General features: G+C 39.2%; 1 protein-coding gene across 1 annotated transcript; it reads right to left on the reverse strand.

Annotated features, from left to right (window-relative positions):
* Positions 1–271: 271 nt before the first annotated feature.
* On the reverse strand, positions 272–25541 carry rab2a (RAB2A, member RAS oncogene family). The gene is made up of 8 exons (XM_048246361.1): positions 25321–25541; positions 19932–20003; positions 19630–19697; positions 13938–14020; positions 12107–12199; positions 10345–10456; positions 5618–5686; positions 272–1798 (listed from the first exon to the last, which is right to left on the reverse strand). The coding sequence occupies exons 1-8, from the start codon at positions 25364–25366 to the stop codon at positions 1703–1705; spliced, it is 639 nt and encodes a 212-aa protein (XP_048102318.1). The 5' UTR covers positions 25367–25541; the 3' UTR covers positions 272–1702.
* Between the last annotated feature and the right edge of the window lie 624 nt (positions 25542–26165).

Below are 26165 nucleotides of genomic sequence, written 5' to 3' on the forward strand. Positions count from 1 at the left end.
GGTGCAGCTAAATTGAGTTAATGGAAATGCTTCAGCCTCATGTCTACACTAGTTCAAGCCAGGCTATTTCTGTTAAGCGCCGCCTTCATTGTCCTGAACAAGGCAGCAAGCTTCTTAGCCAGCAATGCTTTTCATTCAAAAGACTAAACACATCCAGTCGATGCAACATCTCAATGAAAGCATTTTGGAAAGTTGGTTCCCTTCTTGGAAAAATACTAGTGTGGCAGACATTACACAAATGTATATTACATAATTATGCATACACAATATATTTGAATGGTTTAAGTTCAGAAGGTTTTATTATATTTCATTGTGATAGCAATTCATTTTGAGAACACAGCAAATAAAGTTTAGGGTCACAAAGTTACTCCAGGTTTGGCTTATACCCTTTCACAACAGACAAGATGTTCACCATATCTACTAACATGTCATACTGCCAAAGAAAACAATTCATTACACAACCACTCGTACACTTAATGTTGATCTGCACTGACGTTACACAGCAGACTTAACTGCAAAAAAAAAAAAAATCCTGATGAAAAAAGTATGCATACAAATATGCATTTGTGTATGTGGACTCCTATTAAGATATAAGTATAGGCATGAGTGCAAGTGTACTACATCGTCCTGAAGTAGGGTAAAATCTCTGTATGATATATATATACATGACTGTGGGTGGATACATGGTATGTTACGGTATGTTCAGTATATCTATCTAGTAACTGGAACATATCATATGAGTTACATGATTATGTGTTTTGCCATCCAAAAGTCTCTTTTTAAGGCAAACAGCAGATCTATCTGGAGAAGCTGATCCATCTGTGGAATTGTTATAACAAAACACAGGTAAACACAAATTTGGCATTAAATAGGTAAAGAATTATGAGTCAGAGTGTCTGTACATAAGTCAGAGAGCCAAGAGAGGGAAAAGGTTGTATGACAGGACCAACTAAAAAGACATCACTGTAAAATATTACCTCCAATGGTGGCCAAAGCAGGTGTTAAATGGCAGCAATACTGTTGTAATTTCAAGCTTGGTTCATAGAGTGTAGAATTTCAGCAAAAAATTCAATACAGAGGTCTAACTCAGTCAATATACACCAAAGCAAGAAACGATAACGATATATACAGAATGATAATGATAAATACAGAATTTTAAAACGGTCCTGTGTGGTTTCTTCTTGTTAAATATCACTTCGATAAAGGCTGATGAGCATTAGCTCTACTTTGCTTTGTTTCTGACTTCAGCAGTTTTAGAGAAGTCACTGGCTACAACCGAAATACTAGAGATGACTTTGTAGTGTTTAATGATTTTAAGTCAAGAGGGCACAAACAAAAATAAAATAAAAAAGAATTCACAACTGACAAGCATTACAAATAGGTATGTTTACATATATATGGATATTTACTCCAAAGCTCTCATCTCTCTGTGTGACTGGCAATAACCATTTCATATCTGCTGCAGCTTCAGTGGAGGCTTCAGAAGTTTTACAGAAAGATCTCGTTGGGACATGGGCTCTACCTTTTTTTCATTCATTTTTCCCCATTTGGTTGCCATCTAATATATTATTAGAATCCAGTCGTAGGGCTGGGCTGAGGGAGGTTAAGAAACTGTTAGTGAGCCCAACTAGTCCAGTACAAATGCAGGGAAGGGTGGGTTGGAGGTGATGGGGAGGAGGGGAGGTGTGCAGAGTAACAGTGCTCAGCAACAGCCCCCACCAGCTTGCTGTCCACCCTGGCTGCCTGGAAGTGAAGAATTGGTGGCAGCATGTTGGGGTCCAATCTTGATGCCATTTGCCTGTGAATGACCAGACATTCATTTATTCAAGGTTGTCTAGAGACATGTACGAAGAAAAAACCCAGTCTGACTAATCTAGATTTCCACTTAGTTTGGCAAAAAATGTAGAAATCAGATCCATGTTTCAATAACCACAAATCTTTCATATAGCAGGGAAACCCAGGTCTAAATTAAAGCTAATTTGTCAGTGTTGGAGACCCAAGAAATCCATGATTTATTCCACAGTGGCACAAGATGCCAAGGCACATGCACGAACACACACACACACACACACTTTTGGAAGATCTTTTCTTACACATCATCCTTGAGGTTTCTGGCCAAAGGTGCCTTCAAAATATCAAACAATGGGAACTGTTCACCGACATTTTCAAACAGTTTTTCGAACAGTCTGAACAATTTGTTTACTGAATAACGTTCACAAAATAAAAATAAAAACCTATTCCCCTGAAACATTTGTCACCGAACTTCAATGCACTGCACTTGTGCACTGCATGCCTTCATAGGACCAAAACCTCAAGCTACAACAGCCTCATCAATAATGCCCACTGACACGGTTACCTGCAAAGGTTTATGTACATTTGTGTTCAAATTTTTATATTCTATATTTAGGCTTCTTGTTGTAACTGTGCTGGTCTTGGCTTCCTTGTGTGTATTCTGTGCATCTTACGCAAAGCACCTGCTTTTGAAATATTTTGCTTTAGATGTTAAATCCGACAAGCAGTGAAAATAAGAGGAAAGATGGAATGAAACAATAACAAAAGGCAACAAAATTAATCACTGCCACTGATAAATAAAAATATAGAAAAGGTTAACACTTAAGTTCACGGATTAAAAAAATCTGAATTTATATGAGTGTTTTTAAAACTATGATGCTAAAGGACAACTCCAAAAATGTGACTGAACAATTTTCTTGCACATATAATACCTATAAAAAGTATTCACCCCGTTTGGATACTTCCCCTTTTACTGCTTTAATAAATGGAACCTTGATCAACTTAATTTGGCCTTTTTTAAACTATCATTTACAAAACCCCCTCTTTAATGTCAAAGTGAAAGCATATTTCTATAATTAATTAAAAAATAAAATATAATGCAAAATAAGCGATTGCATAAATATTTATCCCCCTCTTAATAAAAAGTAACTGACTTAAATCAACAGCAGTCCAGCCAATTAGTGCTAGTAGTCTCACAATTAGAGAAATGGAGATCATCTGAGTGCAGTGAATATTTATAGTATAGTAACAAAGACAAATGATTTATACTTTGGAGCTCATTTACAGTGTGCAGACCATCTCCCTCGAACTCTTAAAAGCTTCAGTAGCTGAAATGGGAAAAACTCTGCATAAAACAACTATTGCCCCGAGTTCTTCACCAGTTAAAGCTCTATGGGTGAGTGGTAAAGCTCTTATGAAATCTTGACTAAAGTACATGTGGGAGACTCCAAGGTGAAATGGCCAAAGGTTCTTCAGTCTGATGAGACAGATCATGCTGTGAACATGCTTCTCGACAGCAGGCCTGGAAGGCTTGTAAAGGTAAAGTTAAAATGAATTTAGCAAAATATATGGAAATCCCGTCTCTCTGTCAACTCCCTCTCTCTCTGGCAACTCTCCCTCTCTTGCCTTTTCTCTATATAGTATAACACTATATAGTACCATTGATATACTTATTAATCATCATGACTTATAATAATACTAACCCTCTCTATATCTCTTTCCCCCCTTACCACACTTGTGAGTCATCAGCCATCCTTGTGTTAGGCCCTCATTGCAGTTGTAGTTTTAGAATACTTCTTTTTCCAGCCAAAACAGCTTTGACCCACTGAGGCATGGACTAGACCTCTGCAGGTGTGCTGTGGTATCTGGCACCAAGACGTTAGCAGCAGATCCTTTAGTGTCCTGTAAGTTGCGATGTGGGGCCTCCATGGATCTGACTTGTTTATCCAGCTCATCCCACAGATGCTTGATTGAATTGAGATCTCTGGAATTGGAGGCCAAGTCAACACCCTTAACTTGTTCTGTTCGGTTCCTCAAACCATTATTGATCAATGTTTGCTTTGAGGCAGGGCATATTATCCTGCTCAAAGAGGTCACTGCTACCATGGAATACCATTTTCATGAAAGGGTGTACATGGTCTGTAACAATGCTGATAGGTGGTACGTGTCATAGTAACATCCACATGACCCCAGGACCTAAGGTTTCTCCGCAGAACATTGCCCAAAGCATCACACTGCCTCCACCGGCTTGCCTCTTTCCCATAGTGCATCCTGGTACCATGTGTTTTCCAGGTAAACAACGCAAACACACACACCTGGCCATCCACGTGATGTAAAAGAAAACATGATTTTTCAGACCAGGCACCATTCCTCCATTGTTCCGTGATCCAGTTCTGATGCTCATGTGTCCATTGTAGGTGCTTTCGGCAGTGGACAGGGCACCCTGACTGGGCTGCAGCTGCGCAGCCCCATATGCAACAAACTTATGTACTGTGCGTTTTGACACCTTTCTATTATATCAGAATGAACCTTTTCAGCAATCTAAGCTACAGTAGCTTGTCTGTTGGATTGGACCACATGGACCAGCCTTCGCTCCTCACGTGCACAAATAAGCCCTAGCCGCCCATGACCCTGTCGCTGGTTCACCACTTTTCCTTCCTTGGACCACTTTTGAGAGGTACCGACTTCTGCAGACCGGGAACACCACATAAAAGCTGCAGTTTTGGAGATGCTCTGACCCAGTCGTCTAGTCATGACAATCGGCCCTTGTCAAAGTTCAAGCTCAAATCCTTACGCTTGTCCATTTTTCCTGTTTCTAACACATGAACTTTGATACTAACACAGACCTACCAACCTTGAAGAAATGTTTTGAGCCGGAAAAAAAAAAAAAAAACACTTGAAAAGGCTGTAGCTCCTCAAAAAGTTAAAAGGACTACAAAAATGTCATCTGGTGCGAATGCCCCTACTTTTTACGTGGTCCATGCTGTATACATAGTGGGCAGCCATGGCCTACTGGTTAGGGCTTCGGGCTTGTAACTGAAGGGTTGCTGGTTCGATCCCCGACCCAGTAGGAAAAATGTGGGCGGGGGAAGTGGTTGAACACTGCTCTCCCATGCCCACATCCACGGCTGAAGTGCCCTTGAGCAAGGCATCTAACCACTCACTGCTCCCCGAGTGCCGCTGTAGCAGGCAGCTCACTGCTCCGGGTTAGTGTGTGCTTCACCTCATTGTGTGTTCACTGTGTAATGTGTATGTTTCACTAATTCACAGATTGGGATAAATGCAGAGACCAAATTTCCCTCATTGGATCAAAAGAGTATATATATACACACTTATACAGTGGGGAGAATAAGTATTTGAACCCATGCTAAAGTTGACTAAAAAGAGGAATATATATATATAATATATCCAGGATACTATAAATCCTGATAAAGTTCACTTGGCCTTTGGAATTAAAATAGCCCCACATCATCACATACCCTTCACCATACCTAGAGATTGGCATGGTGTGTTTTTCAGTTAGCCTATTAGCTGGTTTGATGCTCATCAATTAAAAAAAATCTGCCTGCCTATATTGGAAATTAACATAGGGGTCAAATACTTATTGCCCCTGTAATTTAAGGAAGAACATGTATTTATTTATGATACATTCTTCATTCACTAAGAAAATTGGTGTCCTTAAATTTTTTTTAAATTAAGGCATTAAGATCAATTGATTAAAAAATCAGATCATTTTATATTCCTCTTTTTAGTCAACTTTAGCATGGGTTCAAATACTTATTCTCCCCACTGTATATACATTCATGGGAGAAACATATAAATGTACCTCATTATTTATATCAAAGACCCCTTCCTGGATCTTCTCATAAATCTCCTTGGCTGTGTTGATGAAAGCCTGACAAGTAGAAAGGAACACACACACAAAAAAAGTTAATTACAGATTACCAATCACTAAACCCAGAGGATAATCTGACAATGTGCTGAGGTAAAATGTTACTGACACACTGATTCCTGGGCCCGTATTCACAAAGCATTTTATCTTACCACTAGGAGTACTCCTAAACGCTCTGAAACATATTACGTAGGCGTTTTCACTTAAAAGTTTTTCACAAAGCCTTATTCTTAGAGGTTTTTCACACTTTTGCTAGTGAACACAAGCTCACCTCAAGTCTTTCATTTAACACACTGTTGGCCGAAGAAAAAATAGCACAACGAGAGACCAATCCCTATGCTTTGTGTTTGTCATTCTCACTTGTCACTTTCTCTCACCCTCGCATGAAATAGATTTTCGGGAGATTCTAATTCACACGCTCAAGGGGGCTTTCCGGAAAAGTTGGATGTTTGCCACTTTTAGCGTAGTTTTAAGTAAAAAATCCTACCAGTGTACTTTGATGTGAAAATGCGTGGTTGCTACGCAAAATGATACCAGTTGGCAGGTCTGTATGGTCCCTTTCAGCCTTTTAAACAAACTCAGATCGATGACAGCATTTTTTGTGCATATGTGAACACACCAAAAGAACTCAGACCCCTCTAACGCGAACCGAACTGAGACCACCTCGGGAGGTAGTCTCGGCACGGTTCGCATTATCTGTGCATTGTGAACACAAATCATCCAGGTTCTCTTTCACATTTTGCATTGTAGGCTAGCCTATTTTGTCCTACCTGACTTGCCATTGCCAAAACAGAAGGCATGTCATTTTCTATATAGCCTAAAATAAACTATTATCATTTGGCTCATGGTTAAATTGGCTACAGCCAAACAAGTCTGTTCTAACGTTAACGTTAGGCTGAATATCTTTTGATCCAAGCTATTTGTAACTAACAATGTAGGAATCAGCGAACTTTGGATAGTATTGCTTACCATTTTACATGATCTGCTATGCTATTATCTCTTTGCCGAACTCTCATTACAAACATATATGAAAGACTGCGCAGCGCAGTTAACGGGCTGCTGTTCACTTGTCATTTTGGACGTGAGCTAAAGTTGGACATAGCAACAGTTACTAGGTGGGGCGGGCCTACCACTGAATGACTGACAGTTCAAGAGGATCTTTGCAATAACTTTAAATCAGAATTAATTTTGAAAATATATAATAATATTTAAATTTCAGAAAAAAATGAAACCAAATCACCACACCAATTATGGGATATGATAATTATTTCAACCTGATAATGAATGATGATGAAATACATAACTAACCCAGAGTAACTACAAAGCCCATAATCCAAAGCAGGTTTGACACCAGCAATGTAATAGTAATGTATAGTTTGGACGTGAAGAAAACTGAGACTACGTCTACACGAAACAGCCGGGTGAATTTTCTCTTACCGCTTTCACACCTGTAACGATACCGGTAAAGAAAAAAAACTCACGTGCACACACAGAGGTGAAAGCGGCTAAAAGTGCTGTAGTGATATGCCAGACCAGTCGATGGCGCCGGGCCGTGCAGAGGCTTCACGTTTAATTTGCGTGAATCGCGTAGAAGAAAACATTGTTGAAACAGTTTGTATAGGTTGTATCAGCGATTTCAGGCCCAAACATAAATGATCACATTCGTCTAATCTTTCCTAACGATCCGCTAGCTGTCTGCCCCATAAGCAGGCCGTCAAAAAAACGGGTCTCTGTAGGCAGCCTAGGCTCCGAGATCTGTACACAAAAACAATTGCTACCAACAAGGATTGGCATCCCACTAAAAGGCAAAATAAAGTGGTTCAACCAATAACCGACGAGATGCGCGTTTAGGAGAGTTTTAATTGCACGGGAGGGAGGGGGAGGGAGTAGCGAGCTAGCTCTCTGTTTTGTTTGAACATCAACAGAAGTGATGTATCCCCGCTATCGCTGATACAATCTTTAAGCAGTCACATGAAATAAGGACACTACAGACAATTCGGTTTTCAATTCAACTGTTAAACTATCCCTTCAAGGTATGTGACTGCTATGTGAAATTTTAAAGGCATTGCATTAGGTCTGAGCACCACTGGAGAAAACATTAACATGCAGTAAGTTTAACTTAGCCACAAAAGGCTGATAGGCTACATTGTGCACATAAATCATGAAAGGTGAAAGAAAAAACATTTTAATATGATAAACAAATGGTTTGGTATTTTGACAAGCAGCGTGTCAGGTCGAGTGCCATGGCTGAGTTGAGAGGTGGGGCTATGTTGTCATAAAATTGCCAGCTTTGCATCTACACGGCGAAAGTTAGCCGGCGGTTTAAAAAAAATCCCACTTCGGAAGCGGGTTACAAAAACTATCGGTTACAGTCTCCTAAACTGCCGGCGTCTTGTACATGCAAGACGTAACCGATAAAAAAAAGTCACCGGTTTAAAAAAAAAAAAAGCCGTCGTGTAGACGGCCCCTGAGGCTCCATCAGAGCTGAAGTGTACCAGAAAGAGATCCGAGTCCTCTTTCAAATGTGACAACAAAACACAATGTGAAAACAAAATCCTCTTGGTTCTCTTTCTGGTCCCCTTTTAGTGGACTGAGTTCGGTTCTTTTAATTTCAATTTCAATTTAATTTCACCAAAACATGGTGCTCCAAAACATTACACATGTCTCATGGTGCTTTACAGAGTGTTCAGAGACAATCAGAGAAAAGAAAAGGCGGCCCATGGGTAACAGGGGCGAGGAAAAACTCCCTAGAATTGGAGCTACATATAGGAAGAAACCTCAAGCAGATCCACGACTCAAGGGCCCGTCTGTATACATGATAAATGCATAAGTTTGTCAGATGTAGAGAATAGAACATGGTGTTTAAAGCCACCTGAGGCGTATGTTACAAGAGGTGGGATGGTTATGTATCCGGTACGATAATGCATGAAGCCTATTTAGTGTCAAATAGTCCAAAATTCAAATAGTCCAGTGTAGGAAATGGAATTGTCCAGGGGGATTAGGAGTTGTCATAGGGCAGGTGGTGGGTCGCTAGGCTGTACGGGCCAGGAATTCAGGTAGGGGGGGGGCAGTAATAGGCGATGATAGGGCAGTCGTAGGGATGGGACTTCAGGTGGGATGAGTGAGATGAGGGCCAAACATACGGATGGCTGATGACTGGCAATGGTACACCTCACAAGGAAAGGAAACGTTTCTTTGGAAAGAAACTATATGTGAAAATGCCCTCCCCAACTCCCAACCTAAGAGTGAGTCTTCGTTGCTATGGATGACCTCATTACTCATCCACGAGCTTGACTGAAGTGACCACCTTGATTGGCTGATGATTGTAACGCGGTAATGATTCCAAAAACCTCCCCTACGATGAGTGAGAGGTGACAGGTCTGAGAATGCGTGCGCTACACAAGTAGTGTGAAGGCCGGAAGATGATGAATAACTGAATAAATAGCCTTAATGAATAAAGAGTAAGACATAACAAATAACCTAGTAGCCTAATGAAACATATGAATTGACACAGTTTACATGTTGGCAATGGTTGTTGTTGGCGCCGTTATTGCACAATTGTTCCCTCGCGATTGAGAGCTCCTGTAGCCACATGTGCATTTAAAAACGTTGCGACGTGAAATGCTACAAAAAGCGGGTTGTAAATAGGTCTTAGTGAGTTAGGAGTCTGCTCGACTTCTAAGCCGTCACAGACTTAGTTGCTACTTTTAGGGCTAAAATGCTTCGTGAATTACACTTAGTGAAAGTAAGTCCAAGAGGAGTCCAAGAGTTACGAATGACAAAGCCATTATTTTTAGGAGTTTCTCCTAAATTCAACAGTTGGGAGTTAACTTTTAGCCTTAAAATTCTTTGTGAATACGGGCTCAGATCTATCAAACATCCACATCTCTCCATTGCACACACAAACACATGCGCACACACGCTGCACACACACACCGCACACACGCGGACGGACGGACGGACACACACACACACACACACACACAATCCCTTCAGTGAGAAGCAGAAAAGCAGCATTTATATTTATTCATTTTAGCAGACAATTTTATCCTTATCCTAGCGTCAATTATATTACAACCGCCATAGTCCCCGGAGTAAGTGCCTTGCTCAAGGGCACAACGGTAGAAGCCAGGTACTGAACCCACAACTTCAGGCTACTACATGCCATCCCAGCTCCTTAGCCACTACACTACCACCACCACCATTTGTGATCTCCTGAAGCAGGTCTGCTACCCTCTGCTGCTGGCCCTCCATCTTAGGTTATTATATTCTCTTTCCCATTCTACAATCTTCTTTCGTAACATGTGTGTGAGAAAGAAATATAAACAAAAACATGGAAATGATGTGAATATGCATAAGCATTATATTGAAACGTCAACACAAGGGTAGGAGTGGGTCAGGAGAATTCATATGACACTAATGAGACAAATTAATCATCGAAACCCTCTCTGGTGGGAGTAAAGAAGGGTGGGATCTACAAATGAACACACCCTCCCACTTCTCCGACCCTCTAAACCTTTGCTCCTCCAATTACAGCAGCATGTCTCTCTCAGGTTTCTAAGCTCATGCGCTAATTATATTCACACCATACACACACACACAGTACTTAAAATCATCCTGACCCTCTGATTCCCCCTATGGGGCCACACAGAGAAAATTACCTCTTCTACATTTGAAGCCGTTTTAGCAGAGGTCTCCATGAAGATGAGGCCATGCTCTCTGGCAAATGCTTCACCCTCCTCCTTCTTCACCTCTCTCCGGGACTCCAAGTCGCTGCAGAAAGGAAAAAGTCCAGTAATACAAACACTCCTCGCATAACAAACGAACACATTTCCACAATAATTGTCCACTGCCTGTATGCAATGGTTGAAAGTCAGTCTGGTTTAGTTACACATTTTTACTATACTTGATAAAAACTTCATTTTATGTCCTTGGACGACTGCTGATCATGTTTCTGGAATAACTGGTCTTCATGTTTCAGGTAAGGTGGCGAAAAACAGTTGTTCCTAATGTTAACTTTTCTTAATTTTCAGGCTCTTAGCCACACCGATTCAAAATCTTTTTTTAAAGCTGAAATTTATTCAGTTCCTTATCTCTCTCACTGTTGCTCACCAACATCTGCCATGTTAAATACAGTGCATGAAAATGCACTGTTCTGTTATCCGAAGTCGTCTTCTTCTTCTTCTTCTTATTCTTCCCACCAAATTTCTGCGTCTAATTCAGCTTCAACCGTTTAACGTAGAAACTTTGTTCAAACTTTGTAACGTAGGTCTTGAAAAGGACACTTGAGGAATGTATTTTTCACTTTTGTAAACTTTATGCTTTTTGAGATATTAACAAAAAACAAGCTTATTTTTCCACATAGACTTTACATTAGCACTATGACATCACAATGGACTAATTAACTTGATTTGCACCTGCATCAACTTCCAGCTGCTCAACTAGGACCCATTAAAGGGCCAGTTAAACTGATTGCACCTGTATCAACTGCGTTCTGCTTAACTAGGCCAACTCTCTGTGTCTCTCCATTCTACAAGGATATAAGGCACATTCCATCCAACTTTCTATCCATTCATCCTCTTCAAACCATTCACACATCCACCCATTAAACTATCCATCAACATCCATTAAACAATCTGCCTATCAACATCCATTACACTATCTACATTCAACTTTTAAACTATATACTTTGTCTCAGGCTTTAAGCATACAATCTGGCTCTCTTAAGACTACTATTTCCTCTGCCCACAACTGTTTTAAAATGCATGTCCTCACTACAATAATTCACTATTAAATAATTTAACTATTTAAACTACTCAACTATTTAACTGTTCAGCCATTTCAACTGTCAGTTGTTATCAACTATGACTCCTGCTAACTAAAAGTTTGTTTGGCATTTTATGTTAATATACAGTATGTTTATATTTTCATGCACTGGTAATTTCCTCATAATTACATTTTCTAGTTTTATGCTGCCCCCTAGTGGACACTAGGTATCTAGTGGCTCTCTTCTGTCATAATGAAGATGGAAAGTGCCACACAATGGTTTATTGGTCACAGTATGCCACTCATTTTAATTACTGAAGTTTTCTGGGTAAACTTTTACCATCAACGGACAATTGCCTTTATGCCAGATAATATATTTCCGATGGAGTGTCATCTGTGCTGTATCGGCATCTTCTGTTAAATTCTGCTCCTTTTGTGGTAACTCGAACACTGAGTTATCTTCACATGCTCATTCACTAGGTTTAACACCCAACTGGGTCCATGTAAACAGGTACGGTAAAACAACAGCCGCTGCAACACAGCTGATGCTCCACCGGAAATATGAGCTAGTTAAATAATCTTCCTGAAATATAGGGGATTAAAATGTTTGTATGTTCTCCTACTTTTGGCTTTTGTCTTTTTTCATTAACAGCTTACCTCTTGTTTCCAATAAGCATGATGACCATATTGGAGTTGGAATGTTGACGAGCATCTTCTAACCAGGTGGTCAAGTGGTTGAAAGTGTCCCTTCTGAAATTAAAAAATACAATCTTTAACAAAACCAAATTAAATGTTATCCTGCCTTTAACAAAGCGCTTTTGCAGCCTTCTACAGCAGTCCAGTTGTGTACAAAAGTCTCATCGGTAATAAATTTAGAATATGAGGCACTTACTATAAATGTTCTAGCATCAGAAGGTGATATCATATTGAATTTTTAAAAATATGCTTCTAAAAATACAAAATTATTTCATTTTGCAATACAATGAAGCCATGACAAGGCATTGCCAAGGTAGCAATTTCACTGGATCTAATCAATGACAAATATATTAAAGTAATTTTAACTTTTCTATGCCGTTCGTGTAGTTTTTTACACTGTAAGAATCACATACTACCAACATATATTCATACCAAAATGATCAAATTTGTGACTACAGAGTTTTATTTTAGCATGTCATTTCAATGTAAAAGAGACTGACATTTCTCTTCAGAGCCTTCGGTTAAAATCCTAAAATTCACGGACGTGTCTTGGCTTTACTTTTGAGGCAAAAAAGTCAGCCGCCAGCTTTTGATAAGATGCGAAATATCCACTGGGAATCTGTTTCTTTCTATTACACCTGAAAGGGAATCCATGTTATGTGGCTGCTGCCTAGCAGGTAAAACATGTTTAAACGGCTATAGCCTACATTTATTAGGCAGAAATAGAGAGAGCAAGGAGAGGGGGTTTTCTATACTGTATGGTAAAGTTGAACACAGTCTGCAATGAGGTTTGAAATTATGTTTTCTTTATTTATCTTTGGACAACTAGATAGATCCATACACACACAGATACATACATAGATAGATAACACACACACACACACACTTTATTGATCCCCAAGGGGAAATTCAAGAATTATGAATGCGGCCGCATAAGCTGCAAAGCACTGCGTGAAACACTAGAAAGGGTGTGTCGCGGTTCTGCTTTTTCACACCGCGACAGGTTTGTGGATATGAGTGTCGTGATTTTGGTTTCGAATCGCATATCTTTACAGCCCTCTAACATATTTCAACATAGTTTCAGGGCTACTACATCTACTGTTACAGCTCTGATTCTGAACATTCAATAACAACCATAAAACGGACTTTCATGCTGTTTTGTACATTTCTGCAATACTTTGGACAGAATAAAGTACTGTCTGTTACTTCATACTTTGGCTGACATGTTTTTAAGGTGCCCCCTCTGGTTCACTGACTACATTTCCATGCACACCATATTCCGATTAAGGTCCATTTTCTGGTTATGGCAATATTCAGAATAAGAGGTTTCCATGTGCCAGGTTCCATGTTAGAGACCAAAAGAATAAAATGTATTACTACTTGTGTTACATACACTGCCTTTACTTGGGAGGTTGGAATCTTAAAAGGAATCTTACATTGTCGGTCACAGTCTCTAAGTGCTTGTTCAAAATTACAATTAAAAACGGGGGACCTGCGGTGCAAGCGGCAGCACCCATACCAAATGAAAGTCCAAGTGCACAGGGGGACCCGATCCATTCCCATCTCCCGCTCGTTTCCTGTCATTCTAAACAGAGGCACAAGCCCCCAAAATATTCTTAAAATAAAAAATAAAAACGCATGGAACATTTTAATCAGCTAAAATCTGAATAGATATAAATCTAGATACAGCTGGAGTGTCCTGTTGGTTGGATTTCTATATAATTATGTTATTAAAACAAAGACAGAAAAGAGTAATAAGATGAGACAATAATCCTAAAGTGATCATCCTCACCTTGTGATGTCATATACTAGTAGGGCTCCAGCAGCTCCTCTGTAATAAGACCTGGTGATTGAGCGGAAAGATTCCTGGCCAGCCTGAAACACACAATGTCAGCAAACATCAGAACAGCACCAAACAAAATAAAGACTGCAGGCTGATGGCTACTTGCTGCTTATCTACCCATCTGTTCTCATTCACAGCATTTCTGTAGCTTCTGTGTCATTAAGGTAAGGCTTTCCCACACGTCCCCTTAACATAAAATAAGTCCAGTCCAATCATCACCAAACACAGAAGAGCCATTGTCTACCCAATCCCCTGTATGCCTGCACATCCATAGTCAACCACACTCCCATCTCCACAAAGTCCTGGCCTTGTACGATTCAACAGAGTCACTGTGGTGGCAGAAAATGGCCTCTCCCTCTGGTCCACAAAGCCCTCTAGCTGCCTGCAAACATGCCCAGAAGTAAGCATTTGAATTCAGTAACCCATTCCCCCCAGGCAGCTGTTAACATTAGCATTAATGGAGCCCATTGTGAATAAATGATGAATGACACTTCTCTGTCTACCATCTGACACAGTAAAAGGTTACAGGACAGCCAGAGATGCAGAATGCTCATCTTACATTACCAACCACACAATGGACTATTCCCATGTTTCAACAGCGTCCTTAGAGGGATACGCCACCATTTGGTGTATGAGAGTATATTTCCATGTCAAATCAGCCTAGAAAATTGCTACGTTTACTGTTAGTCTTATAACACTTTCTAACTTAAAAGACAAGTTTTAAATAGTAAAATCACTTTTAAGCGTGATGCTAGCGGGCGAGATGCTAATGGTCTAATCCGATTCAATGATCTATGCTAGGCTAGAGCTAAAAGTGGTCGCCAGACTCAGAGAACGGCTGGATGAACTGGAGAAAGGTAAAACTCAACAGTTTAACTCGAGGGAAGGTGGAAAATGAGTGTATTTCCCCAAATGGTGGCGTATCCCTTTAAAAACTGTAGCGAGAGGAGGTGCAGAAGACTAGTCTTTCAGCCACCTATGACATATTACTCAAACCAGTAGAGGAAAATAACAAACAAATAACAAACAATACACCGTTATATATATATATATATATATATATATAAAACTAAGTTCACTCTTTCACCATCTTCTAATTGCATAAAATAAAAAAAAAATGTATCAAAAGGATTTGAAAAGAAGCAATCAAGATGTGCCTGAAGTGTAGACTTTCATCTTTAATTAACCCTTCGGGGCCTGGGCTATAGTCAATGTAATGTTACTACCTTTGTCCCACAATATGTCCCAAAACGCAAATGTGCTTATGAATGAGCCAATGAAGTTCACATTCAAGGTTCCTACACATTTTTCACCTAAACATTGTCCAGACTCAAATCTCCAGTACCATTTCCCTAAACAAACTGAATCATTTCCAATAATCTGTAGTCTCTTTAATACATAAGATCCAGAGATGAATTCAGAAAAAGTTTGTCTAGTTACCAAGATGAATCATAAAAGCAGTGTTTGCTCTAGGTTGATTTTGGAGCGGCGGCCTGCCACGGCTAAATGAATGCAGCCACGGTATCAGAATTGGTGGAGACGCACAATGTATAGTCGCACACCGGTTGTCTTTTAAATGATTCTGCCGACGTAACCTGCCCCGGTGGCCGCCGCTCACATTGCAATGTTACAATAAGTAGCCTAGCCTACAACTAGTAAGAGGTTATCTGAACCCGTCCAGTTTCACTGCACATAGTGTTGATGTAGCCTAGTTTATTCTAAAAACATTAACTTTCTTCCGCAGGGTTTCCTCTTCATTTTGTAGCGGAGTCCACTGCTTCAGAATTAGGGCAGGCGCACAATATTGTCCGGGTGCATGGTAGGCTATAATTTCCCTCCACTGGCTGGTGCTCACATCATAGCAGTTAAACAATAATCAGCCATACTAATCAGAGGTACCTGTCTATTTTAATTCCATATATTGTTTTTATGAATGTTAGTGGCATGCGCTGGCTTTCAACAGCTTCCATTTACGGCGCCATAGGCTACTGCGGTGTGGTAGGTCTGTCAACAATATCGCAAAACCCACTGTTACAATTTCAAAGTCTTTCTATATAGCCTAAATAGCCTGGCTATTTTTTTTTCGCAACGATAGCGAAAGAATAACTTGAAGAGTGGAGGTCTCTCTGTGTCCATTTAGTGAATGATGAAATGGTGCGTAGGCCATTACCAAAAGCAAAACCGAAGCAAAAAGTAACACTGGTAGATAACAAAGGTAAATTGCATTTTAGCAATTTTGTAAATGTCGCGACGGCACACTTGGTGGAAAATGTTTTGTAGGCACTTGTGGTTAAAGGGAATCGTAGACTATATAATGACCAAAGAAAGTAAAGGAGATGATTTGTACCTCCGTTCACCAAATAAAGGCCGTGGTTGTGTTTCTACAATATGTTGGCACAAATCGTAATTTCTGTCAGAAACCACGTAGTCTAGACCAGGGATGGGCAATGATGATAGAGAGGGCCACAAAATGTTCTTGTCGCTGTCAGAGGGCCAAATGTGATCGCACACATCCACCACTGGGATATCAGGAATCAGGAGTATTAAAAATATATACAGTAGCTTATGTCTGCACGGCTTATTAAACCAACATGCATTCATTTAATATTTTCTATACTCAAATGCATTTTTAATATTGCTTCTATTCACCAATGAACTTGAAATAAACTAAAAAAAATATTACACATTCACAATAACCCTTTTCCCCCACTGCAATGGGTAATAGTGACTCTTGTAAAAAGGCTCTATTGTTAGTGTATCTTAACCAGGGTTCCCACTCTAAGTCAAATGTAAAATTCCATGACTTCCCTGACAAAAATCCTGAATTTCCATGACCAATCCGGAAATTAAAAAATGGCCATTGAAAAAAACAGGTAGGGGTAACTACAACCACTCACACAAGTAGTAATGAGAAAAAGCTACGGTCATAACTCAATAAACACCAATGCTGCATGTAAATACTGTATTAGGCCTAATGTACTGTATTTTGGCAAGACAATTTTAAACTCCAAACACCAAAATTCCCCGATATTCCATGACTTTGCCCCCCAAAGATATAATTCCCTGACCTTCCATGTCTGGAATAGACTTTATTAAAATGGTGATGGTATTTTTGAAATTCCATGACCCGTGGGAACCCTGCTTTACTTTGAGGTTGGCTACGACAGCGGCTCTAGCAGCTGCGATGTAACCTACTTTTAGCTATCTTCGTGCATGGTGTTGTAGTGTTGAATTAAGTTCACGGCTGATTTTGTTTCTAAGCATAGCCTACTAAGCAACTACTTAAGTTGACTTTGAATTCTGTGTTAAGATCAGCAGCAGGGGTGGACATGTTAAGTTTAATTTTGCTGGAGTGGGTCTTTAAAGCTGGAATAACAAGAAGCTTAGGGAAAATATAGTGCTTCACTTCGCAAGTACCGTAACGGTTGGTTTTAACAAATGATTCTGATGGTTATGGTCATGGGATTTGGCAGACGCTTTTGTCCAAAGCGACATACAAATACAAAAGAATATAATACTTCAATTTAACAGGGAACAATTTAAAAAGGTTGGTCAGACTATATTAAGGAGAATAGCAATAATAAACAACAATGTCAATTCAATCAATAGCCTAATGAAAATAAACAATGAAAATTAAGGAAACTAGCAACAATAAACAACAATGTCCATTCAATCAAATATAATAACAATAACATTGGTAAGACTACATTAAGGAGAATGCCGATAATGTTGTTTTAGTATGACATTCAATACTTTCTTCTTTCAAATGCATAATGCTTTATTTCTCATTGTTGTCATTGCATTTATTTATTAAGTTGCTTTAGACAAAAGTGCTTGCTTAACACATTAACTATGAAGCACATCACAGGACATCCAGGATGATTTTTCACATAGATCTGTTTCTCAAGGTCACCAAGTACCATTGGTAAAAAAGAGACAAAGATTTGTTCACCCCTTAATAATAAAAACCTTCATTTAATAACTGCATTTTGTGTTTACTTGTGTTATCTTTGTCTCATATTTACATTTGTTTGATGATCTGAAACATTCACTGTAGGTGTGACAAACTTGCAAAAAAAATAAGAAATCAGGATGGGGGCAAACACTTTTTCACACCACTGTATGTGAAAAATGGATTTCCTTTCAGAACTCTTTGTCCACTGCATTCAACAATCAATGTCTATATGGCATCACTATCAACAAAAAATGGATTACAGAACCCTGAGACTGAGAGTCTTTACTAACAAGACAGTGGAAAGTTTCTTCTCCTTATAACCACTAAGGAGAAACTTTGATTGATGTAATATGACAATTCAACTAATCTGTTCAACACAGTTGATTAACTCATTTGAAAGCGACACCACATCTCACTCTACTGGCCAGTAGATGGAACTGCAAACTAAAAACTATTAAAAATATATTTTAATGTGTGTAGGACTTACAAGTGGTGACCTTTTAGCCTGACCACCATTGCAAACAACATTTATTCAGTTTATTCTTTAAATTGTACCTGCCTATACTGCTGGGAAAGGCCACATATGGATTCCTTTACTACAAGACCAAAGAGTCTGAACATTGTTGAAACATTGTACAATTTAACTTCATTACCTGTTCAGCTCCAAACCTAGATTGAACCTCCAATTCAATTCAATTTAATTTATTAACTTAAAAGTTGAAGCAAATTGAGCAAACTGATAAACCACCCTGAAAGTAGCCACCATTTTCTCAGTTTGGATCTATACGAAAACGGTAGAAATTGCACCAAGACACTTCCACCAAATACAAAACATTCAAAGAAAACATTTAACGGCCTCCTCTACACTCCTCTAGCAGGTGATGGTCCACAGGGAATCAGCGGACCAAAAAAGCATGGCACCGCAAACCCATTCACCCAACAGATTCTACCCTATTAGCAACACCACCAAATGATGGAAAAACTCTGTTTATGGTTGAGTTAGAGACTCCAGTGGCCATATCCATCAATAGACTATTGACAGAAGACAGCCCATGTGATGTTTCATCTGATCATTTTCATGAAAATTAGATTATTTAAAAAATAAGAAATACTAAGGATGGCAAAAGAGGTACCTGAAGCAAGAAAAAAAATAATGGACATAGCGTATCTGCCAGAAGTATCCAATAAATGTTCAATTGAGCTATTATGATGTCATGTAGCATTATTCTTATTGTACTGAGACAGTAAGGGAACAATTTCTGACTGACATAAGTTGTGTGCCTGTAATTGAAATGAATTTCCTTGAATTTCCCCTTGGGGATCAATAAAGTATCTATCTATCTAATTTCATATATGGTGGTGGCTATAGATGATCTATCTATAGATGATGCTATAGTTAAGTTTTAGAATAGTTTTTGGCTTAAATATTGTATATTGACTGTAACTGTGTTTAGACTATAATGTGTTCTGCAATAAAGACCATAATTAATCAGAATCAGAGATCAGGCTGTAAGGAAACAACTAAACAAAGTAAGCCAAGAAAAATGTGATCGAGTGGAAAGACACAATAAGTATTGGACATAGGCTAAACTGTGCACCTTCTCAAGTTATTGAATGAAGAATCAAGAACTAACTTAAATTATCATGGTCATGAATTCTGAAGTACAGGAAAAAAAAGTTACTTACTGTGTCCCAGATCTGGAGCTTTATTTGTTTGCCATCTATAGTAATCATCCGTGCCCCAAATTCAACACCTATGGGAGACAACATACAGATTTATGTATACTCACATTAAAGGATGTATGTTCTTCTGAAGGACCATAGCTAAACCACTACCCTCTGAATTTTTACTTGGATACCCAACTTCAACCCGATCAGCATTAGTATCAAGCTTCATGAAGTCTTAAATCAGTCTATCCCAAGAGAGTACAATATGACTATGAATGAATACTTTAAATGAATGCATACTTAATTTCAAACTGATTTACCAATAGTAAGGTCGTGCACAGGCTGAAAACGCTTATCTGTGAACTGTAATAGCAGGCATGATTTCCCCACACCTGCAAAACAAACACAAGTAAGTCAAATTCATGTACAATACACAGGAACTTTGTGAGATTTCTTCTGCTTTAAGTAAAATTAAGTCAATTTTGAGATAAAATGTACACATCCCTACATCACTTGCAAAGAACTGTAGCCTATCCCTCCAGAATTTATATCTTAGCATGCGATTCAACAAAGCTATTTTATGGCATTTTCAGACTTAGGTTACTAAGGGGGCAGCCGTGGCCCACTGGTTGGCACTCTGGACTTGTAACCGGAGGGTTGCCGGTTCGAGCCCCGACCAGTGGGCCGCGGCTGAAGTGCCCTTGAGCAAGGCACCTAACCCCTTACTGCTCCGGGATTAGTGTGTGCTTCACCTCACTGTGTTCACTGTGTGCTGAGTGTGTTTCACTAATTCACCGATTGGGTTAAATGCAGAGACCAAATTTCCCTGACGGGATCAAAAAAGTATATATACTTATACTATTCACTTGCTTCTGTGTGCACAATGGACTAAATGGTCACAATGAGGCATATTGTTGCAGGTTTGACAAAGAGCATTAAACAAAAATAAATAAAAAAGGACTAAAATGTTTAGGGGTACACCATTTTTGTCGTCAAGCTAAGTTTGAGTGTTTTCATTTGTGTCATTTGATGATAATGAATACTGATATTTCTACCACAAAAATAAATAAGGCTATCTGGAGACAAATTTGCAAGACTATTTTGCAAGATGAAATTGAATGTGATTTCAATTAATCTGAGCCTCCAGCGTTTCCCACAGAATTTAATTCTATTTGTGGTGGTAGGATTGCAGAATTAACGTGAATGCAACAGTTTTTAGCAAATTAGCGCAGCGTGGTTATGATGCTAACCAAATTTAAGCACAATTTAGTACAACCTGGAAAATCATTGTGTGGTGGTCAATGTTGATATTGTGGTGGGCCGCCACAAATAAGTCAATGTATGGGAAACACTGGCCTCTCACAACATGACAATTTGGTATAGAAATATATAATATGTCCTATGATATTTCCAATTTTACTGCAGTCCTCTATCAAGGCCTGCCCTCTAGTAGGAATGTTAATGAATAATCGATGATCGATTATTTGTCATTAAGAAATTAGTCGACTGAATTTGAAACTAATGAATCGAGAGAGTTAGGCCTACTTATACAGTCAATGAGAGTTACCTCAAAGATAGCCTGTCTCCCCTGGATACAAATCCCACAGATTGGTGATCAACAAGATTCCCGATGTTTGCTAAATTGGCACAGCGCTATCTTTAAGTGTTGGCTAGATGTGAAGGCCTGTGAATACCCCTAAGTTCTGCAGCCTATGCAGTGTTGAATCTCTGCATTCACTTTACTCACAACTGGATGTGGCTGTCATTTATATGGTTGTTACAGTCTGCTCTGGGCATTTTCTTAGCATTTGTTGTGATGAAGCAAAACAAATGACAAGTAGAAGTTTTGTGAATTATCTGCTAGAGCAGCAACTGATCTAATGAGAATGCCATTGAGTGTTGGTGTGTGCTTTTATAGGTGACAGGTGATAGCATAGGAGCAATTAACCGCTGTTAGACCTTCTGAGAAGCATCAAAAAGCTCTCTACCCACCAAGAAATAACTGAATTGAGAAGGGGGAGCGGTTTCTTTTGGACATTGGTAAATGCTATTACGCAAATAAGTTTGAACTTATCAAAAGCAAAAAAGAGCCAACCACCCAAGGACTCCCTTGAGGCTCTCCTTAATGTAATGATGTAACCATATCACATATTTGTTTGTTTATTGTTTTTCCATTAATATATTTTAATATCTAATAAATATTGCATTTTAGAATAGAAGTCCCATGAGTTCCTCCTTTTTTGGATGAGTAATTTGTTAATGTAGGCTGAGTTAATAGACGTTCTTACAGCATTTCCATTGGAATTTGCAGCATTTTTAGGCACATCTCCCACCTCCTCATCCTCATGTCAGGGATGAGCGACCTGTATAGCCAGTGTCACCTACAATGTATCCACCTATCTCTCCACCCTCCAGTAGTGCACAGATGGCTGTTGTCAAAAATCCATCTTGTCAGTACCACTCGGTACCAGGGGTTTAGTGATAAATAAAAATAGGTGGGTAAACTCTGATTCTATGATCAAGGTTAGGTGTGCTGTGACAGGGAATTGAGAGTTTAAAAAAATACATTTAGGGCCTGTTTGATGATGGTTCAGTGGTATTAAATGTCTCAGTGAGAGTTGATGAGTGTACTGTTGTGAAGGTGGATAATGCAGTGTGATTTCGGAATTGTAAAACTTGCATTTAGTCCATAAACACAGTAATTTCAGAGGTGGATAAACTGTGTTTACTTAGGTTTAGCCTCCACTATATCCCTGGTACCATTGAAAACCTCTAACTTAAACCTCCTCCAGGGGTGGTTTAAATTAAACTGCTAGTCCATCTTTATCCTGGGTTTAAAATTACTGGTGCGACAGATTTGCATTTAATCTAGGTTTAAGTGGGAAATTAATGTGGGATTAACTGGGGTTTAAATTTAACCAGAGTTTAATTTAAACTAGGTTTAAGGTTGGTGCAACATAATTAGTCAGTAACCCATGATGTAACTTAATCCAGTTTAAAAGTTAAACCACGTTGGAGCAACCCAGCCTAAGTCTTGATTGCTTGCACCTGGCAGAGTTCTAAGCCACCTGGCAGCTGCATAATTATGAAGCTGGGCTGTCTGTGTCTGTGAAGGTGTGTGCATGTAACTATTGACCCGTATGTCCGATTTTCAAAAAATAAAAGGTACCATTGGAATCCTTGGATGAAGCCAAGTTCCATGCCCCTGATCAAACCCACTCTTGCAGTTCCTCGGAGATGCAACTCTAGTTAGTAATTATTACATTATTATTAGAAATTGAAATTAAACAAAAATGAAATGCCACAACACTACAATTAATTGAAAATTAAAGCTTAATCATAGGCCACATCTTACCTGTGAGCTAAACTATTACTATATAGAATGTATAAACTGTTTATCTTTCATGTCATTACACTGTATCATTGTGCATAAGGATATGTGGATGAAATTCAATAGTGGTGGGTGCGTCAGAGTAACTACACACACGGAGATGAAAAGGGTATGTATTGACTTATCTAACTCTGGGGAATACAGTGAACAAGCCAAAGTCTCAAAAGGTTGGCGTGTTCCTTTAATCCTGACATATTAATGCATCCTTTTAGATGTTTTGATCTAGTCTTCCCTTACTTGTCTAGGTAAGTGTGTGTGCGAGCACCTATGTTTTGTGATTGAACACAGATGTAAAAAGTCTGTCTGATTCCTTCACACTAAGCTCATATTTGTAATAAACTGAGACAGCAGGGCAGTATGACCAAACATTTTTGACACAGTCTTTCTAGACTCTCTAAGTTTGACAGCACATCATTTTTTTTGGCTGACAAAACGGACGACAGGTGTTTGAGCTTGACATCAAACTATACAGCCAAATACCAAAGCCCAGCACCAGAAAAGTCCACTACATCCAAATATGGCGTTACATTCAAACGTCAGGTGTGCAGGAACCCTCTGCCTGTAATTTAAATTTCACTGCTGGCTTTCATTCAAGATTATCCAGAGCAGATGTGACCAAATTTCTGTGGTAATTGTGATAACTGGCTTTACTGTGTCACGACAACAATGGCTCGCAAATAACACTATGAGAATAAATACGCAGGTGTAAAAAACAGCCATTCTAACATCGATGAAGGCAGAGGTCTGACGGAAGTAAGCAATAGTACACACCTCTATCCTGTTGTAGAAACCGAATTATTAATAACATCCTGTCTTGGTATAACGTTAATGATCACCGACCCAATGACCGAAATCGTGGAAAACACCACATGAAGTCATGAAATATGCTGAAAACGCTTAAGAAAACATTAATAAAAGATACAAACGATGAGGCCTACGACAGCCTGTCACGTTAGCTAGGCTACATATTGTCCTATTGTGTGACACTGATAAAAAATAAAAAAAAAAAAAAAGTTATTTTTACAACATCTACCAGTTACCCAAATTAATGTGGAGTACACCCTTTAGTCTGCGCACATGAAGCAACAAATATATTATGGTAAATATGATGGCATGCCCGAGGCCTGCAGGCTGACGTTAGCAATAATTCTAGCTGCCGTGAGCTAAGTGCATGTTACTTTTGGAGTTTAACGTTACATAATCATACACATCATCGGTTACATCGGAATTAACTTAATATTAAATAAAGCATTCGACAAACAGCCGCATACCAAGTCAACGTTAACGTTACTTTTGCAAATTCGCGAAAATTAAAGTGAAGATAGCTATGGCTCAGACTCACGTCTTACCTACAAACATCACATTTTAAGCAAGCCATTTCATAAACCGAGAAATTGAAATTAGAATGCATGAAGCCTAGAAGCTAAACCTTAGCGTTTGCGATGACACTGCAAAGTCAGTTATGGTTCGATGTCGAGATAAAGCATCGTAATTGAACATGTTAACGTTAGCTAACGTTACCGAGCTTAGCCAGGTTAGCTTTAACTGGCTAGAATCAACTAGAATGATTCTTTAGCATTTCAACATTGACAGAAGAAGCATGCATCCAGCACAGGGACTAAAGTCTATTATATGGCAAATAATGTGAACACACACTTCGAAAAACATAGTGCTATAATAGTGCACTATATAGTGGCAATTGATAAGTAACGTTAAACGTTAGTTGTCTTGAAAACTACCGAAAACGTCGTCACTTTGCAATGGCGATTTACGTTAGCGGTAGTGCTAGACCTAGGAGTAACTTGTCGGCAGAAGTTTCTAGCCAGCCCGATATCAATAGGTAACGTTAAAGTCAGATACTAACGTTTGCATCATGCTGTTGAAACTGTCAAACTAACGTTACGGTACCATGAGCTGTAAACACCACCCCCATGTTTAATTTTGAGTAACGTTAGCTAACGTTAGTCAGCGAAGACAATAGACGGGCACCGTAGGAAATTGTGGTTTAGCAGCTAACTGTTTTACAGAAGATATTTTATTTTGGTTGACTGTCACAGAGTTGCAGCTCCTATCTGTTGTTTCACAATAAAGACAACGTCAGTTCGCGAGGTTTGAGACTACCATCATTTCGTAAGTAACATTAGCGAACTAGCAAAAAACAACCAGACGGCCATCCCACCCCTCGCAACCTAGCTTATACCACGTCATTGACTCCAACACTGCGGAAATACAAGATAGCTATTGATAGCTAACTAGCAAGCTCGCTATGATAGCTTTCGATGTCGTTGTCTATAGATCAACATGCAGTGACTACTTACCTGTGTCTCCGATAATGATGTATTTGAAGAGGTATGCATAAGCCATTGTCGGTTGGTCCTGTCTAAATAGGCTTGATTTTTATTTTAAAAAACCCTTCTGTGCTATACTCGTTTGTTTCTACTATACCAACGCTTTTCTGCCCTCGACGATACTAGGAACAATAAACAACACTTCCAAGCCTCAGTCGCTAACGTCAGACGTTCCACCTAGATCCGCCACGCACGCAAAACACCCGTCCAATTCCACCGGAAGTTGTCAATACTTTTTTTTTTTTATTGATACAAATTCAACATACAAAAACTCGTAAGGACATAGAAGAACTAAGACTAATGGGGTTGCAAAAAAAAGACAGATACAAAAGTAGGTTGTGGAGCAATATCAAGAAGAAAAGAAAAACACATTAATAATTCATAACAGTGAAGGGGGTCACATTAATAGTTTGGACACATCTGTAGACACTTAGCCTATTCTTACCTTTTTTGGAGTGCAGATAAAAAACACTCCAAATTAATTTAGAAAACATAGCAAGGAGGGTTTCCTTTTCCTCCATTTACCACAGTGAATATGATATTTACCCATAAGAATCACAATGTTAATTAATTCAGAAAAGGAATTGTAGCTACACTCACATCCATCTGGGATCGCTTCCGTTGAGAGTGATTTCGGCACCAGATTGTATGGTAGAGCCAATCAGGACGCAGGGCGGGAGGTGTGAAGTAGCGTAGAAGCGACAGTGATGGTGCATTCATGGCACTTCTGAATGACAAGGACCGCCCCCTAGGCTACTTTGTTTTTCCCACAGCAAGTGATCATGTGCTTTGCCGTCGGAATGTGTGACAAACAC

This window comes from Alosa alosa, chromosome 1 (assembly GCF_017589495.1).
Source record: "Alosa alosa isolate M-15738 ecotype Scorff River chromosome 1, AALO_Geno_1.1, whole genome shotgun sequence".
In the NCBI taxonomy this organism is placed as follows: domain Eukaryota; kingdom Metazoa; phylum Chordata; class Actinopteri; order Clupeiformes; family Clupeidae; genus Alosa; species Alosa alosa.